An 18,290-nucleotide genomic window follows, 5' to 3' on the forward strand; every position below is an offset into this window, starting at 1 on the left:
CCTGGCACATTCAAAACTGTTGCGCCTCTACTCAGCAACACCGGAGCAAGATCCTGACTCCTCCCTAAATAGCCAGGCACTTGGCCTTGGAGCCAACCCCTTTAGTGACGTCATCAATTTGACGGAAAGAAAGTGTATTTGACCCTAACAGATAGGCTGCAGGCTCGTTGCTGCTTGGGCGTGCTGCACTCAGCACGAGTGAGGACGTGTCTGAGTGCACTGTCAGTAGAGGCGCACGCAGCTCCAGCCGCCGAGGAAACGCGGGTTCAACTCCGCGTCATGACAATTTCAAGCTAAAAAAAACAAACTATAAAGAATATGTAATAAATGCGTGATAAAGTGTAACAGAATAGTGCAAAGTGTGAAAATGTAAACTTAGGGAAACCAGAGAAGAACAAGTATTTGCAGGTTTAATGCCTCAGAGTAATTTAATTCAGTAATTAAAATCTTAATTTTCCATCCATCCATCCATCCATCATCTTCCGCTTATCCGAGGTCGGGTCGCGGGGGCAACAGCCTAAGCAGGGAAGCCCAGACTTCCCTCTCCCCAGCCACTTCGTCTAGCTCTTCCCGGGGGATCCCGAGGCGTTCCCAGGCCAGCCGGGAGACATAGTCTTCCCAACATGTCCTGGGTCTTCCCCGTGGCCTCCTACCGGCTGGACGTGCCCTAAACACCTCCCTAGGGAGGCGTTCGGGTGGCATCCTGACCAGATGCCCGAACCACCTCATCTGGCTCCTCTCGATGAATCTTAATTTTATTGGACAAAAAATATCAATATAAAAATAGCACATTTTTTATATTTTGTTATTTATTTTAGTTATACAGTCCCACACTTTAGTTCCTGCCTGTACATCGGTATACAGAACAGGACATGAGTTGATAAGAACAGATGAGCGCAGCAAAGGACTATGGTCCGTTCGACAAAAAAACAACAACTGTTGAGGTGACTTATCCTGGTTTATCCACTATTGTCAGACCACAGAACACTTTTTCACTTTGCATCAGTCCATCTTAGATGAGCTCGGCCCAGCAAAGCCGGCGGCGTTTCTGGCTGTTGTTGATTAATGGCTTTCGCTTTGCATAGTAGAGTTTTAACTTGCGCTTAGAGATGTAGCGACCAACCGTAGTTACTGACAGTGGTTTTATGAAGTGAGGTATCCAAGGTCACCGGCATTCAATGTTACGTGCAGTGATTTCTCCAGATTCTCTGAAACTTTTGATTATATTACGGACCGTAGATGGTGAAATCCCTAAATTCCTTGCAATAGCTTGTTGAGAAATATTGGACAATTTGCTCACGCATTTCTTCACAAAGTGGTGACCCTCACCCCATCCTTGTTTGTGAATGACTGAGACTTTCATGGAGGCTGCTTTTATACCCAATCATGGCACCCACCTGTTCCCAATTAGCCTGTGAGATGTTCCAAATAGGTGTTTGATGAGTGTTCCTCAACTTTCTCAGCCATTTTTGCCACTTGTGCCAGGTTTTTTGAAACATGTTGCAGGCATCAAATTCCACATGAGCTAATATTTGCAAAAAATAAAGTTTTCCAGTTCGAGCGTTAAATATCTTGTCTTTGCAGTCTATTCAATTGAATATGGGTTGAAAGGGATTTGCAAATCACTGTATTCTGTTTTTATTTACGATTTACACAACGTGCCAACTTCACTGGTTTTGGGTTTTGCACACACACACACACACACACCCACACACACACACACAGCATGTCTCACACTCTCTATTTTTGTACATTTGTCTATATTATAGAACTGTGACCAGCAGCAGCCTGCAGACAGTCCAGCCAAGTGATTTCTTCAACAACCCACAACTGAGTTACATGTAAGTGTTCCCACTTGTGTCACTTTAGAAAAAAAACTTTACAATATGTGTGGGCATTCACACAATTTGGAGTCAAATTGTGCGTATCTAACCCCTCCTCTAGGGTTGTCACGGTACCTGAATAACAGTAGTCGTCACCAATATCAATAAATTTCCATGAACCTATTTGATACGACAATAGAACTACAAAAAACTAAACTCATGTACTTTTAAATTCACTACTTTTATCGACTACTGTTTCAAAGTGTCAGGTATGGCCTACTGAAATGAGATGTTCTTATTTAAACGGGGATAGCAGGTCCATTCTATGTGTCATATTTGATAATTTCGCGATATTGCCATATTTTTGCTGAAAGGATTTAGTAGAGAACATCCACGATAAATTTCGCAACTTTCGGTGCAAAGAGAAAAGCCCTGCCTCTACCGGAAGTCGCAGACGATGACGTCACACGTGTGGGGACTCCTTACATATTCACATTGATTTTAATGGGAGCCTCCAACAAAAAATGCTGTTCTGACCGAGAAAACGACAATTTCCCCATTAATTTGAGCGAGGATGAAAGATTCGTGTTTGAGGATATTGATAGCGACAGACTAGAAAAAAAAAAAAAAAAAGAGTTAAAAAAAAAACCCAACGCGATTGCATTGGGACGGATTCCGAAGTTTTTAGACACATTTACTTGGATAATTCTGGGAAATCCCTTATCTTTCTATTGTGTTGCTAGTGTTTTAGTGAGTTTAATATTACCTGATAGTCGGAAGGGTGTCTCCACGGGTGTGTTGACGCGCAGTGTCTCAGGGGAGTCGACTGCACAAACTCAGCTTTTCTCCGGTAAGAACTGACTTTTTAACCACAATTTTCTCACCAAAATCTGCCGGTTGACATTCCGTCATGATTCATGTTTGCTTGACCGAGCTCTGATCCATAGGAAAGTTTTACCTCCAGGAATTTTAAACAAGGAATCACCGTGTGTTTGTGTGGCTAAAGGCTAAAGCTTCCGAACTCCATCTTTACACTGCAGGGGTGCCCACACTTTTTCTGCAGGCGAGTTACTTTTCAATTGACCAACTCGAGGGGATCTACCTCATTTATATATATCATTTATATTTATTTATTTATGAAAGAGACATTTTTGTAAACAAGTTAAATGTGTTTAATGATAATACAAGCATGTGTAACACATATAGATAGATGTCTTTCTTTCACGAAGACAAGAATATAAGTTGGTGTATTACCTGATTCTGATGACTTGCATTGATTGGAATCAGACAGTAATGATGATAACGCCCACATTTTCAAATGGAGGAGAAAAAAATTTGTCCTTTCTGTACAATACCACATGAAAGTGGTTGGTTTTTGGCATCTAATTCATCCAGCTTCCATACACTTTACAAGAAAAACATTGGCGGCAAATTCCGTAGCTTGCTTGATTGACATTCACGGCACCCGAGGGTCTTGTGAGATGACGCTGGCTGCTGCCAGTTCATTATTATGAAAAAATGACAGAGAGGAAGGCGAGAAACACTTTTTATTTCAACAGACTTTCGCGACGTCCCTTCCGTCAAAACTCTAAAGGCCGACTGCACATTTCCTATCTTCACAATAAAAGCCCTGCTTCATGCTGCCTGCGCTAACAAAATAAGAGTCTCGGAAAGCTGGCGTGCACAAGTGATGTGCACGCCAGCTTTCTGAGGGATCGCTTGTGCACGCCAGTTTTCCGTGACTCTGTATTTAGTTAGCGCAGGCAGCATGAAGCAGGGCTTTTATTGTGAAGATAGGAAATGTGCAGTCGGCCTTTAGAGTTTTGACGGAAGGTACGGCGTGAGAGTCTGTTGAAATAAAAAGTGTTTCTCGCCTTCCTCTCGGTCATATTTTCATAATAATGATCTTGCAGCAGCCAGCGTCATCTCACAAGACCCTCCGGTACCGTGAATGTCATTTAAGAGACGTCTTGGTGAAGATTGATGATCACTAATTTTTAGGTCTATTTTTTTTAAAAGCCTGGCTGGAGATCGACTGACACACCCCCCGCGGTCGACTGGTAGCTCGCGATCGACGTAATGGGCACCCCTGTTCTACTGTGACTTCTCCAATATTAATTGAACAGATTGCAAGAGATTCAGCAACACAGATGTCCAAAAAACTGTATAATTATGCCGTTAAAGCAGACGACATTTAGCTGCGTGTGTGCGCAGCGCTCATACTTCCTAAAAACCCGTAACTTCTTGCTTACACGTCATCATTACACGACGTTTCGAAGACGAAACTCCCGGGAAATTTAAAATTGCAATTTAGTAAACTGCGTGGTGGTTAGTAGTGGGTTTCAGTAGGCCTTTAAGATCACTGTGCTTCAACATCTTTTTTCACAGAATGTTAAAATTAGTATCAGCTGCCAAGGTGATTATACATTCGAAAACAGAACAGCAGTGTTCTATCACCTCCCAGTATATCAAAACAAACAATATTGTAGTTAAATATATATATGTTCATGGATAATAAAAAATGTCAACTATTTTACATTCAAAAACAACAGCAATGGCATGGGGCCTTTAAGTATATAAAACACTCTATATTGTTAATAACATTATTTCAGTATGGTGGCAGTGTGACGTCATGTCAATTGTAATGGAATACGCCGGGGATGTCCAAAGTGTGGCCTGACAGCCATTTAAGGCTCGTAGCTAATTTCATAATAGCATTCTAATTTTAGCATGATAGCTTTTTCAAAAAAAATGTTGCATGTGTCAACCTCAGCGTCAAATATTCTGTTACTTGACGAATGCCACATGTTAACATGCTAACATTTATAGGCCATATTTTTTAGCCACTTTTATACATGCATCAGTCATATTTTGATAGTTGATGAATGGTTGCGTTACCATGCTAACATTTTTAACTAATTTCACAGGTATATATCGCAGAGTAACATATTTTAGTACTTGATGTTTACTCAATTTCAGGGAGGTTGTCACATAAGTAAATGAGGTAGGTGTCAAAATACAGTTAGTATTTCAGCACGCTAACATTAGCACGCTAGGTATTTTTAAGCCACATTAGCAGGTATACACCTCAGTGTCATACATTTTGGTATTTCACCAAGGCTAACTGTATGCATACTATTGCATATTGTATGCATGCTACCTTATTTAGCTCATTTTCCTCATATTTTTGTTAAATGACGTTGCCTTCCTGATGAAATAAGTAAAGCTGAGGTGTTCAAAGTGCTGCCAGACAACGGAAGACTATAGGGTTGTGTAAGCTATGTTTTCTTAGCACTTATGGACGTAATAAAGTTGGTTTGCACGCTTATGGTTTTTTTTTTTTTTAATGCGGTGGTAATGCACACATTTTGCTTTACTGTAAAACAGGGGTGCCCATTACGTCGATCGCGAACTACCAGTCGACCGCGGGGGGTGTGTCAGTCGATCTCCAGCCAGGCTTTTAAAAAAAATAGATCTAAAAATTAGTGATCATCAATCTTCACCAAGACGTCACTTAAATGACATTCACGGTACCGGAGGGTCTTGTGAGATGACGCTGGCTGCTGCAAGATCATTATTATGAAAATATGACCGAGAGGAAGGCGAGAAACACTTTATTTCAACAGACTCTCACGCCGTACCTTCCGTCAAAACTCTAAAGGCCGACTGCACATTTCCTATCTTCACAATAAAAGCCCTGCTTCATGCTGCCTGCGCTAACTAAATACAGAGTCACGGAAAACTGGCGTGCACAAGCGATCCCTCAGAAAGCTGGCGTGCACATCACTTGTGCACGCCAGCTTTCCGAGACTCTTATTTTGTTAGCGCAGGCAGCATGAAGCAGGGCTTTTATTGTGAAGATAGGAAATGTGCAGTCGGCCTTTAGAGTTTTGACGGAAGGGACGGCGCGAAAGTCTGTTGAAATAAAAAGTGTTTCTCGCCTTCCTCTCTGTCATTTTTTCATAATAATGAACCGGCAGCAGCCAGCGTCATCTCACAAGACCCTCGGGTGCCGTGAATGTCAATCAAGCAAGCTACGGAATTTGCCGCCAATGTTTTTCTTGTAAAGTGTATGGAAGCTGGATGAATTAGATGCCAAAAACCAACCACTTTCATGTGGTATTGTACAGAAAGGACAACTTTTTTTCTCCTCCATTTGAAAATGTGGGCGTTATAATCATTACTGTCTGATTCCAATCAATGCAAGTCATCAGAATCAGGTAATACACCAACTTATATTCTTGTCTTCGTGAAAGAAAGACATCTATATGTGTTACACATGCTTGTATTATCATTAAACACATTTAACTTGTTTACAAAAATGTCTCTTTCATAAATAAATAAATATAAATGATATATATAAATGAGGTAGATCCCCTCGAGTTGGTCAATTGAAAAGTAGCTCGCCTGCAGAAAAAGTGTGGGCACCCCTGCTGTAAAAGATCAATCTTGAGGACGTGATCTGTGAAGTAAAAGAGGAATGACGTTACTATGTCCTTAATGTTTTGTGTTTTATCGTTTATCAGAATCATAGTTAATATGGTAAGTCACTTACGATCACCCTCATGCAATCGTGACAGCCAAAATTGTGATTGCGATAAACATTTGGTGAATTGCGCAGTCAGTTAGCCAGTGTTAAAAACTGTGTGTTTTATTATGAAAATCAACCACATTTATTTTGTTTGTATCGTACTTCTTGTCGCCCTAATCCCATCTGTGCGAAATTTCTGCGGCTTTTTCCGGCATTTGGCAAAAATAAAAGCTCTGTGTATTTTTACGGCAGACTCTGGGCTGGATCCATGACGCAGTGCGTCCGCAGGCGGTTGAAACTGAAACATTGCCTGGAAAGGAAACATTTAGGCTACGACGCCATCCAATAGCGGCGCCGCAGCCATTATGCATCCAGTGGAAATCCGGGGTCATCTACCAACATCATGCATCATTGCAGCAAACTCAGTGAAAAAAATAATAATAAAAACTTCAGGATGCTGGCCATGTTATACAGGGTGGCAGTGTGGACAAGGTTTATGACACTACTTTTCTATGCGTGGGAAATTTTGGTGGCCAATAAATAGGTGGCCACAAACAATAATTCAGTGTAGTAAATAGTCATTGAAACAAAACAAATTAAAAGCAAATACAGAGTAACTTATTGCACTAATTAACAATGGACTTTGCTTATTAGAAACAGCTGGTACAACTTTGCAATCGTCAATTGCTTTACTAAAACAGATCTGGACAAGGTTTTGTTATAACACTGTATCTGCTTTGTCACCCACCCGCCTGACAGAGAGCACACATTGATTTTAATAATCATCTATTTTCCAATCCCTTCTACAAATGCTTTACTCTTATACTTTGTCCCCCAGAAACCTGTCCAAGAATCCCATGTTGACGACTTTGTCCTGGAAGAGCTTTGAAAACGTCCAACTCATTGAACTGTAAGTTGTCATTTTCCAAAGATTACAGTAAATACAACTGAAAACTGATACTATATAGGCAATGTGTATGATAAGCAAGGTCAAAATGAGTTAGCCTATTGGACTGTGTGCACTGTGCTCTTATTCTATTACATAAAGAGGTCAATTTAAATATAACATCCAATTTAAACGTAATGTGTTAGATGTTGTTGTAAAAACAAAATCTTAACAATATAAGATACGATTAATATGTAATTGGTGTCAGGTCAGTCAAAAGAAAAGCGTCGGTAAATAATTGTATAAATCAATGGTGTTAAAATAACATATTTCTGAAATGAAAGACAGATTGGCCCTGGACGCCGAGATGAGCAGTCTCATTTTCTTTCGATCCCGCTCGGGAATACAATCCACCGCTCGGATCATACCACACTTCCTCATTTTTCTACTGTGGATCACGGATTTATATTTGAAACCACCATGGATACAATACCGTCTTGGAAGTGAGAGTTGTGAACGCGAAATGGACAATCACTGCGATTTCTACCTCCTCGGTAATTCATCGGCAAAGCACCTGGGCTTCGGAGGTAACGTGACCCACTCATGCCTCACAGCGGATCGGAACAGAAGAAACAAGCCCCTGCCTGGTAGGATAGACCGAAAATCTACAATTTTACTGTTACTTCTACTCTCAGGAGACACTGAACTAAACCCTGGACCAATAACCACCCGGTTAATGTTGTCTCGCCTGGCAAAGCCTAGCAATGTTGTTGCTAACGACGCCGAGGAAGCTAGCGTAGCTGCGGGACCTCGTCGGAGCTATGCTAAAAACATTAGCTCTCCACCTACGCCAGCTCTCACTTGTTCATCACCACACAAGCTCACCTACGTTCCGGCGGTCGGCGGCACGACGGAGGACTTCACTTCGATCACCGGTGCGGTTGGCGCCCCAGAGACGGAGGAAGACAGCTCAGACCCCGGTGAGGACAGCGGCTCGGCGGCGGACGGCTTAATGGCTTTTGACGACACCCGGGCCGCCATTAAAGTCAGCAGTGCGGAGGTCCTCCTTACCTCTCCCGAAACCCTGAGGGTCATCGCCGCGTAACCTGGACCCCCCACGGCCTACACAGGTTTCGGGGGACTCTTTGTGGATCCCTAGTAATTGTTCCCCACCTCACCAAAACTCGCGAAAACCACGTCAACCCCCACCACTCCTACCTGGCCTCTCTTCCCCTCCCCCAAGTCTTGCCACACAAACCTCAATAACAACCAACATCCCTCCATCTTATGGACAGTACCTCTCCCCAACGGACTCTGATGTTCTTTTTGGTTTTGGTCGGCTACACATCATCCATGTTAATGTGAACAGCCTCTCTGGAAATAAACTCGACCAAATCAGAGAAATGTTCCACAACAATAAGGTAAAAATCCTGTGTTTCTCCGAAACTAAATTAAATGAAGTATTTCTGACTCAGAGATAGAGATAGAAAACTTTTCGGTCATCAGAAAGGACAGGAATAAACATGGTGGTGGTGTTTGTATGTATAGTCACCAGGATATTAAATACATAACTCGCTCTGATCTTAACCCTGTGTGGGCAGAAATCAAATTCACAAACACTAAACTGATAGGGACTGTATACAGACTCCCTAATCAGAGTGATTTCTATGGTGCTCTTGAAGAGTGCTTAGCTGGTGTAGACAACGTGGAGAAAATTATAACTGGAGATTTGTACACAGATATTCAACGCAGAGATGCGCCTGTCTTCAAATCTTAGAGCAAGTTCTGTAATTTACACGCTCTCTCCCAGCTAATAACACTCCCCACACGGGTGTGTGATTTCACCCAATCAACCATAGATCTCATCCTCACATCAGACCGGCATAACATAAAAAATAGTGGGGTCATGATCTGTGGTCTTTGCGACCACTATATAACTGAAAGCCAATGACCACATAACAGCTCAATCCAGATCCCTTAAACATACTCCAGTGATGATTTCAACCTTAAATTAGGCGAGTGGGACTGGTCCCCTGTGCTCACGAGCAACCTGGTTGAAGATGTTTGGGATTACTTCAAAACAGCGTTCCTAGCAATACTAAACAATATGGCTACCGTGATAACAGTCAGGATCAAAGCCCGCTCTGAACCATGGATCAATCCAGACCTATTAACTGCCATAAAAGACAGAGACAGAAAATACTTTGAATACCAAAAGTGTAAAACCGAAGTAAATGAACAACCCATTCATAATAACCTCAAATCACTCCTTTCAGTGGTCAAAAATAAATGCAATAAATTAAGAAATAAGACAAACAACCTCACTAAATCCTTAAAAAAATATATATATCAACGACAAAATAGAGGAAACCACAAATAAGCCACGTGAACTATGGAAAATTCTCAACAACTGTCATGATCCGCTACTCGGATCATGGCATATTCTGGTTCCGGTTCTGTTGTTGTATCTCTTGTTATTTGACTTCCTTAGTTCCTGGTGTCACTTCATGTTTTGTTTCTTTGCATAGTTATGCATTTAGTGTCACCTGCTTCTTGTTTTTCGTCGCGCACCTGCCTCCTAATTTCTGCCTATATTTAAGCCTGCCTTTGTTTGCCATTCGGTCTCGCAGTGTAAAAACTTGCCTTCAATGCAACAGGTGACGTCGCTATCCCGCATTGTGGTAAATACCTTTTTGAACTTGATTAGCTTCCATGCCATTTTGTTTGTTTCCCTAGCTCACATGCTAGCGTTTTTTGTTCCTTCTAGATCACATGCTAGTTCTGTTGGTTTTTTTTGTTAGTGCCTTCGTGCAAGTATTTCTGTTCTTAGTTTGTTCTTAGTATAAATAAATATTTTCTTACCTTTACGCTGTGTCCATTCCGCATTGCATCAACGAGAGAACGCAACCACACCATGATTCCAGCCAAACGTCACAGTACACTGCACAGTACACTGCATTCTTCGCATTGGGAATCGAAGAATTCAATGACTTTACGGGGAAGATAGCCCAAGCGGTGGAGGCTGGGACATTTCTCTACATGCCGGAGATGATCTGGGGCCCTGGAGGTCTCCAAGCCCCACTCGACTCCAATTGGCACGATGATGTTCCCTCTCGCCCTGCTCGCACTCGACAGCGAGTATTTAATAATTATTAAATAATATTTAATAATTATTAAATATTATTTATTTAATAATTGTTTTGACAATGGAATCAAATCATGCCAATGATGATATTGATGGATTATTGTATGTTTCAGATAAATTCTATTGACTGATTGTTTTCAGCTGCTCATGCTCCTCTTGGTGGGCCCCTTCCTCCTCCTATTATTAAGAAGAGAACTCAGCTGGGCGCTTTGTCTGTTTGTCATGCTGAAGGAGTGAGGAATGATATAGTTTGTTTACCACTAAATAAGTTATTTTGATTATGTAGAAAGTCAACCACGGAGAATATTTTTTGTTTGTGAAAATAAATTATCAAAATTTTTTGAATCTAGAAATATATAAGCGAGTGCTGATGCTGGAATTTAGTGCGTCATAAACCTCCTCCTCAAGGCTACTCTGCTAACTTTATATTTATTTTTTCGAAACTTTTTTGCAACGCAAGAGTACCCGTAACACTGACAGTTATAAAGTGATTAAATGTGCGTCAATGGCTGGGTCTCTCCTTGGATGAGGATCAGCCAATCCCAGCTAATTAACCAATGTCTTGTTCTTGATGTGCAGGCAACAAAAATACCTTGCAAAAAAGAGCCAGGGATCGACGTTTCTCTTATTTTTCTTACTTTGTTTTTCCTTCTAGACATTTAGAAGATATGACCTTTGATTGTGGCTGTGAGATCCGCTGGCTGCAGCTATGGCAGCAAAGAGATGCTATGGGGCTAAGTAGCCAACAGATATATTGTTCCAACAGCTCCCAGAAGATACCTCTGCAAGAAATGAACATAAGCAATTGTGGTAAGTGTTAAGCTTAAAGCAAAAAAGGTATATTGGGTATGTGTGGTTTCTTAGTCACTTAGGGCATGGACATCTTGAAGGCTGAATCAGGGCAATTGGTGTTATTACGTGAATGCTAAACAAGCGTTCACATGTAGGTTTCTTATTCCGCTCCATGTTTTGATAGGCTTCTCTTCTCACATTTCTTAACCCATTTGTATTGATGGTTAAGGTCATTCATGACATCTAAGCTTTCTTTCAACAATTTCTGTGAAATGTTCTCATTTTGCCATTGGAAATGAGTGGACAATTTTTTTCTATGGACTCACACTCAGCCCCTCCCAAAAGGAGACAAGTCTGTGCTCATATAATTGGTTAAGTTTAACTTTTTGATTAATTGTGTACCAATGTTGTCAATTAGCTGAAATTTGTGTTATCAAATTAGGCATCTTAGTAGGCAGTTCAATGTCCTTTTGTTACTACAGGGTTCCTTTCAGGCATTAACAGGAAAGCTCTCAAGAATCAATCTTATACAAAAGTACTTTACATGCAATAGGGGATTGTCTTTTATTGTTATAACACACACAGATTCCTGTACACATGCACAAGCACACACACATGTACACACACCCACACACTGGCGGTGCACAAACACACACGCACAGTGACATGCTTACTTCGTGGCCATCTTAGTGAGGGCAACGTTTTAATTAAAAATAATGCATGTAGTTCCAATGGTGCGTTCCACTTTTACTGGAAAGTAGGAATTTTTGAGTTCCATGTCAGACATTTCAACTGGAATGCCGCCACTCGAGATCGGATTCTGCTAGGAAAATCTGAGATCCTCACTACCCCCTAGGTGACTTTAAAAATGGCTGCGCTGATTGTTAACAAAAATAACACTTCTGGCAATTTTTCCCACACTAAATAAGCCATATACCATAAATATGGTATATGGTATGGTTACTTTACTGTAAATATATTTTCTTGTTTTATATGTTTTGCATCACTAGCACTAGCATCTTTGTGTTTCCTTTTCACCCACCATATTTAAAAGTTGCAGAAGAAGTGCTTTTTTTTTCATAAATTGTTTCAGAAAAGTCAAGCACAAAAATAACTTTCATGAATGAGGTTATCTTGATTTCTCAAAACTCATAAATTGCTCATAACTCTGCTGTGACGTCATTGCCAGCTTTATCTTTCATCTTCTAAGATTAATGAAATGCACCATCAGTGCGGGCAACATTTCCATGAGAGGCAATGTATGTTGTGCCTATGTGTCGGCATCTTGGTCAGGGCAATGTTTCTAACTGACAATCTACCCTAACTTTCTCATTTCTCAACCGATTTTTAAGTGTTTATTTTTTGTCAAAGTCAAAATGTGTGTAGAAAGCATTTGCTAAAAGGCCAAAAATCTAGTCTTGCTCTTTCTTTGAATGCCCATTTCAACTTCAATGGGGTGTGTCTTTGCTTACTATAAGTGACTGTACTTAGTATTCTGCTTACTAACCTTTGCCATCTACCGACTGCTTACCTAACTAAAGTTGCATTTTAGCTCAACGTATATTTCTGCACACAATTACGGCAATTCAGGTCAGTGTCAGCTTTTGAAGCATTCACAGACAACTTCTCTAGAAATTGTCACATATATTGTCACTTCTAGTTACAGTAGTTAAAGATGTTTATCCTTAATCCAAAAGGCTTCTGAAGTTCAAAATTGTTTGATGCAGAGTTCCTAAATAATGTCCAACCCGAAGGAACGGGGAAATAACCCTCTCGTTCATCGGAGATGAGTCCAACACACATGCGCCAAGCTGGGTAGTTTATTATAAGCCCACACCTGCTCGCCGCCTATACCCCGCAGCAACTACAGAATATAGCAAAGTCCAACCCCGCTCAAGGAGTTTGGTTGCAGAGCCTATTTTGTGCGTTGAGTTGAGCCGGACTATGTCTAGAGCAGGGGTGCCCACTTTTTCTGCAGGCGAGCTACTTTTCAATTGACCAACTCGAGGGGATCTATTTCATTTATATATATCATTTATATTTATTTATTTATGAAAGAGACATTTTTGTAAACAAGTTAAATGTGTTTAATGATAATACAAGCATGTGTAACACATATAGATGTCTTTCTTTCACAAAGACAAGAATATAAGTTGGTGTATTACCTGATTCTGATGACTTGCATTGATTGGAATCAGACAGTAAGGATGATAACGCCCACATTTTCAAATGGAGGAGAAAAAAAGTTGTCCTTTCTGTACAATACCACATGAAAGTGGTTAGTTTTTGGCATCTAATTCATCCAGCTTCCATACACTTTACAAGAAAAACATTGGCGGCAAATTCCGTAGCTTGCTTGATTGACATTCACGGCACCCGAGGGTCTTGTGAGATGACGCTGGCTGCTGCCAGTTCATTATTATGAAAAAATGACAGAGAGGAAGGCGAGAAACACTTTTTATTTCAACAGACTTTCGCGCCGTCCCTTCCGTCAAAACTCTAAAGGCCGACTGCACATTTCCTATCTTCACAATAAAAGCCCTGCTTCATGCTGCCTGCGCTAACAAAATAAGAGTCTCGGAAAGCTGGCGTGCACAAGTGATGTGCACGCCAGCTTTCTGAGGGATCGCTTGTGCACGCCAGTTTTCCCAGACTCTGTATTTAGTTAGCGCAGGCAGCATGAAGCAGGGCTTTTATTGTGAAGATAGGAAATGTGCAGTCGGCCTTTAGAGTTTTGACGGAAGGTACGGCGCGAGAGTCTGTTGAAATAAAAAGTGTTTCTCGCCTTCCTTTCGGTCATTTTTAATAATAATGATCTTGCAGCAGCCAGCGTCATCTCACAAGACCCTCCGGTACCGTGAATGTCATTTAAGTGACGTCTTGGTGAAGATTGATGATCACTCATTTTTAGGTCTATTTTTTTTAAAAGCCTGGCTGGAGATCGACTGACACACCCCCCGCGGTCGACTGGTAACTCGCGATCGACGTAATGGGCACCCCTGGTCTAGACAGTAGCTCTCGACGTCATGCACAAGCTCAGGCTCCTTCCCCACCAAAGAGGTGACGTTCAATGTCCCGACAGCCAGATTTGGTAACCGAGGACCGGGTCGCGGAGGCATTCGCCTTTGTCTGATACCTAGTTCACATAGTACCAGACTGTTGTGGATTCCCTCTCTTTTGGGCTGTGCCTGGCCGGGCTGCGGTTCCTCAATTGTATTTTTTTTGTAAGAGTCTTTTGAACTGCTCTTAGTCTGACCCATCACCTTGGACCAGTTGGCCTTGGGAAACCCAACAACATAGCTCCATGAATCATTTGGGTACTCAAACTCCTCCACCACGTTAAGGTGGCGATTCATAGAAGACAATATTAATATTAATACAGGTATATGTTTGATGAAATTTGGTTATATGCATAAGTGTATGTATGCATATGTGCTTGTATATGTATGTTTGTACCATGATTGCGTAAGTACTGTATTTGTGTATGTATGTACCGTGAGTGTGTATGCTCTGTATTTGTGTATGTATGTGGGAGCGTATGTGCCTATGTATTAGGGTAAGTACTGATGTGTGCGCGTATGTATGTATATTTGAATGAATGTACATATATATGTATGAATACTTGTGTATATGTGAGTATATACTGTATGTGTCAGAGTTGCCACTGACAGTTTTTTTGTGTTTGAGTTTCTCCTCTGTATGTTTAGTATTTCCTGTCTAGTGCTCTTATTTTGGTTCAGCTTCCTGTTTGTCTCCCAGTGTCCTGTTTTCACTCAGCTGTGGCTGATTGACATCTGGTCACACCTGATGTCAATCAGCCATCTCCTATTTTACCTGCTTTGTTCCTCCAGTCAGTGCTGGATCATTGTATTGTCGTTGCCACATATCACTCTTGTCGTGCTACCTGTCGTGTCGTTTTGTTACAGCTACTACCTGTTATGCTACATTTTGTCCTGCTCGTCGTAGCGGTAAGCTGTTTCTGTTAGCATTAGTTATTTCCAGTTTTTCTGTTTACTATCCACTAGCTTCCAGTAGTAGCTCCCTTAGTTTGATATTCCGCCCACGTGCGTGCTTTTTGTTTGTTCTTGTTTAGTTTGAATTAAATCCTGTTTTCATATTCTATGCCTGCCTCCGTCTCTGCATCTTGGGGTTCGTCAACAACAAATAACTCTGACAGTATGTGTATTTATATGTACAGTATAATTGTCTCCCGGCATGTGCGGGAGCCAAAGTATAGCCCCAGCCACCCAGAGAGCCCAACCCAAAACAGCAGGTGATATGCCCAAGCCCCGCGCAGTCAGGCCGGCCAGCGACATGAACCCCAGCATGCCAGCGGCAGGCCATAGACAGACGCAACCCGCAGAGGACAAGGCACGGGAGTAGCAGGGGGCAGCCAGCCCTTAAACCAGCCAAAGACCACACCCCATGCCACCAGAAAGACTGGATGCCCTGCCCCGTGAGACCCAGAGACCCACCGCCCTGTCCCACTAGCATCCTCGATAGTGGGGCGGAACAGTGTGTGACCTCGGGGAACATACTTTTTTTCCGTACCAGAATATGACAGCGTATGTAGCACTTGGCTACATACAGGGTACGCCGTGGTGAAGTTTGGAGAGTGGCTGTGCCAGCAATCTGAGGGTTACTGGTTCAATTCCCACCTTCTACCACCCTAGTCACGTCCGTTGTGTCCTTGGGCAAGACACTTCACCCTTGCTCCTGATGGTCTTGGTTAGCGCCTTGCATGGCAGCTCCCTCCATCAGTGTGTGAATGTGTGTGTGAATGAGAGAATGTGGAAATACTGTCAAAGCGCTTTGGTCTCCTTAAAAATGGGTAGAAAAGCGCTATACAAGTACAACCATTTACCATTTTTCACTGTAACCAGTTTTGGAGACGAGGAGAGTTTGGGGGAGGGTGGGTTTGAGTATTTTCTTCTTCCTAGAAGGGGGCGTAACAAAAAAATCATTGAGAAACACCGAGCTAAATAAACTTCTCCATGACTTGAGCTCCAGTATTCTTCTGTTGGTTTGAGATTGTCGTTACAGCCATGAGTGGTGGAAAAGTGTATTACAAGTGCGTAGCTGCGGTCCTAACGGACCACAGCTGAGCAACAGATATTTTTCCGCAGTCCTCAAAGAGGTGCCTCGGTGGTAATGTATAAACAACATTTCGAAATGTTCTTTTGGGAATTGGTTCTTTCAGTGGACTGGGGGTGTTGCCCTCGCTGGGGGAAGCGGCTGGAAGTGCAAATGTGATGTTTGGATGAAACACTTCAGAGTTTCTCTGACAAACCCAATAATGTAAGGGAACACAACATTTCCCCTTATGTTTTTTCACCCTTTGTTTCTTGGTATATTTCACAGAAACAACACCTCTCTGTTGTGTGTATGCTTTTTATGTCCTCTGTCTTTTTGGTAGGGATGGTCTCTGTTGTGTAAAAAGCTTGCAAGGGTTTATGCAAGTGATGGGAAGAGTGGGTGCTGGTCTGTGTGGTTAAGTTTTTGTAGACCTCAAATGCTTTTATTCCAAAACGTGACTTCTTCCCGTAAATTGGTAATAGCGTTGGTCAACAAAGTCAAGATGGCTGTTCTGGAGCAAGCAGTGCGTAATCTATATGAGCACGCAAGGGGCCTAAATCTTCCTGCAAAAAGAAATAACAATTAAAATCAAACAAAAACAAAAAATAACTATTCAATGGAATAGGTCCCTACACAATATCAAAAAAAGATTTGTTGAGTGATATCAAAGATTGTCACCGATTCTGTTCATAACTTTTATGGACAGAATTTCTAGGCGCAGTCAAGGCGTTGAGTGGTTCCGGTTTGGTGGCCGCAGGATTAGGTCTCTGCTTTTTGCAGATGATGTGGTCCTGATGGCTTCATCTGACCGGGATCTTCAGCTCTCACTGGATCGGTTCGCAGCCGAGTGTGAAGCGACCGGAATGAGAATCAGCACCTCCAAGTCCGAGTCCATGGTTCTCGCCCGGAAAAGAGTGGAGTGTCATCTCCGGGTTGGGGAGGAGACCCTGCCCCAAGTGGAGGAGTTCAAGTACCTAGGAGTCTTGTTCACGAGTGGGGGAAGAGTGGATCGTGAGATCGACAGGCGGATCGGTGCGGCGTCTTCAGTAATGCGGACGTTGTACCGATCCGTTGTGGTGAAGAAGGAGCTGAGCCGGAAGGCAAAGCTCTCAATTTACCGGTCGATCTACGTTCCCATCCTCACCTATGGTCATGAGCTTTGGGTCATGACCGAAAGGATAAGATCACGGGTACAAGCGGCCGAAATGAGTTTCCTCCGCCGTGTGGCGGGTCTCTCCCTTAGAGATAGGGTGAGAAGCTCTGCCATCCGGGAGGAACTCAAAGTAAAGCTGCTGCTCCTTCGCATCGAGAGGAGCCAGATGAGGTGGTTCGGGCATCTGGTCAGGATGCCACCCGAACGCCTCCCTAGGGAGGTGTTTAGGGCACGTCCAACCGGTAGGAGGCCACAGGGAAGACCCAGGACACGTTGGGAAGACTATGTCTCCCGGCTGGCCTGGGAACGCCTCGGGATCCCCCGGGAAGAGCTAGACGAAGTGGCTGGGGAAAGGGAAGTCTGGGTTTCCCTGCTTAGGCTGTTGCCCCCGCGACCCGACCTCGGATAAGCGGAAGAAGATGGATGGATATCAAAGATGTATATGTCAGTGGAGTTCCCGGACGTATTGAACTATCTTGTGCTCTGCGTCATTCTACACGACAAAACAGATGCAAGTTTAGAAAAGCATGGAGGCCTGCAACTCCTTTGTGGTTTGGGAGAGTCAAGACTCTCCCGGATTAATACACATTGTTTTTACTCAGGTAAGGTTGCATTTCATGATTTATCTTTGTGTCTTGCGTCCATGTAAACAAATTACTACCTGACAGCTCGACACCCGTGATTGCATATCCATTTAACAAACTGACAATTACTGAATCCTCACCACATTTGATTCTAGTCTTGTTTTCATATGTAACTCTGACGCATTTGTGTCCGAGTATCATTGACTCTGACTTTCTGGTTTCTTTTTGTTAAAATTAAAATAGAAATCATTTCAAGATAATACTAAACGAGTAAAGTATATTAAAAGTGTATCAAACAAA

General features: G+C 42.3%; 1 protein-coding gene across 1 annotated transcript in view; it reads left to right on the forward strand.

Annotated features, from left to right (window-relative positions):
• LOC133562893 (NT-3 growth factor receptor-like) overlaps positions 1 to 18,290 on the forward strand; it is a 97,600-nt gene that overhangs the window by 24,951 nt on the left and 54,359 nt on the right. Inside the window, exons 3-5 of the mRNA XM_061916708.1 lie at positions 1,770 to 1,841; positions 7,193 to 7,264; positions 11,041 to 11,195. Coding sequence (XP_061772692.1) covers positions 1,770 to 1,841; positions 7,193 to 7,264; positions 11,041 to 11,195 — 299 coding nt within the window. The remainder of the gene's footprint in view (positions 1 to 1,769; positions 1,842 to 7,192; positions 7,265 to 11,040; positions 11,196 to 18,290) is intronic.

This window comes from Nerophis ophidion, linkage group LG12 (assembly GCF_033978795.1).
Source record: "Nerophis ophidion isolate RoL-2023_Sa linkage group LG12, RoL_Noph_v1.0, whole genome shotgun sequence".
NCBI classification, from domain to species: domain Eukaryota; kingdom Metazoa; phylum Chordata; class Actinopteri; order Syngnathiformes; family Syngnathidae; genus Nerophis; species Nerophis ophidion.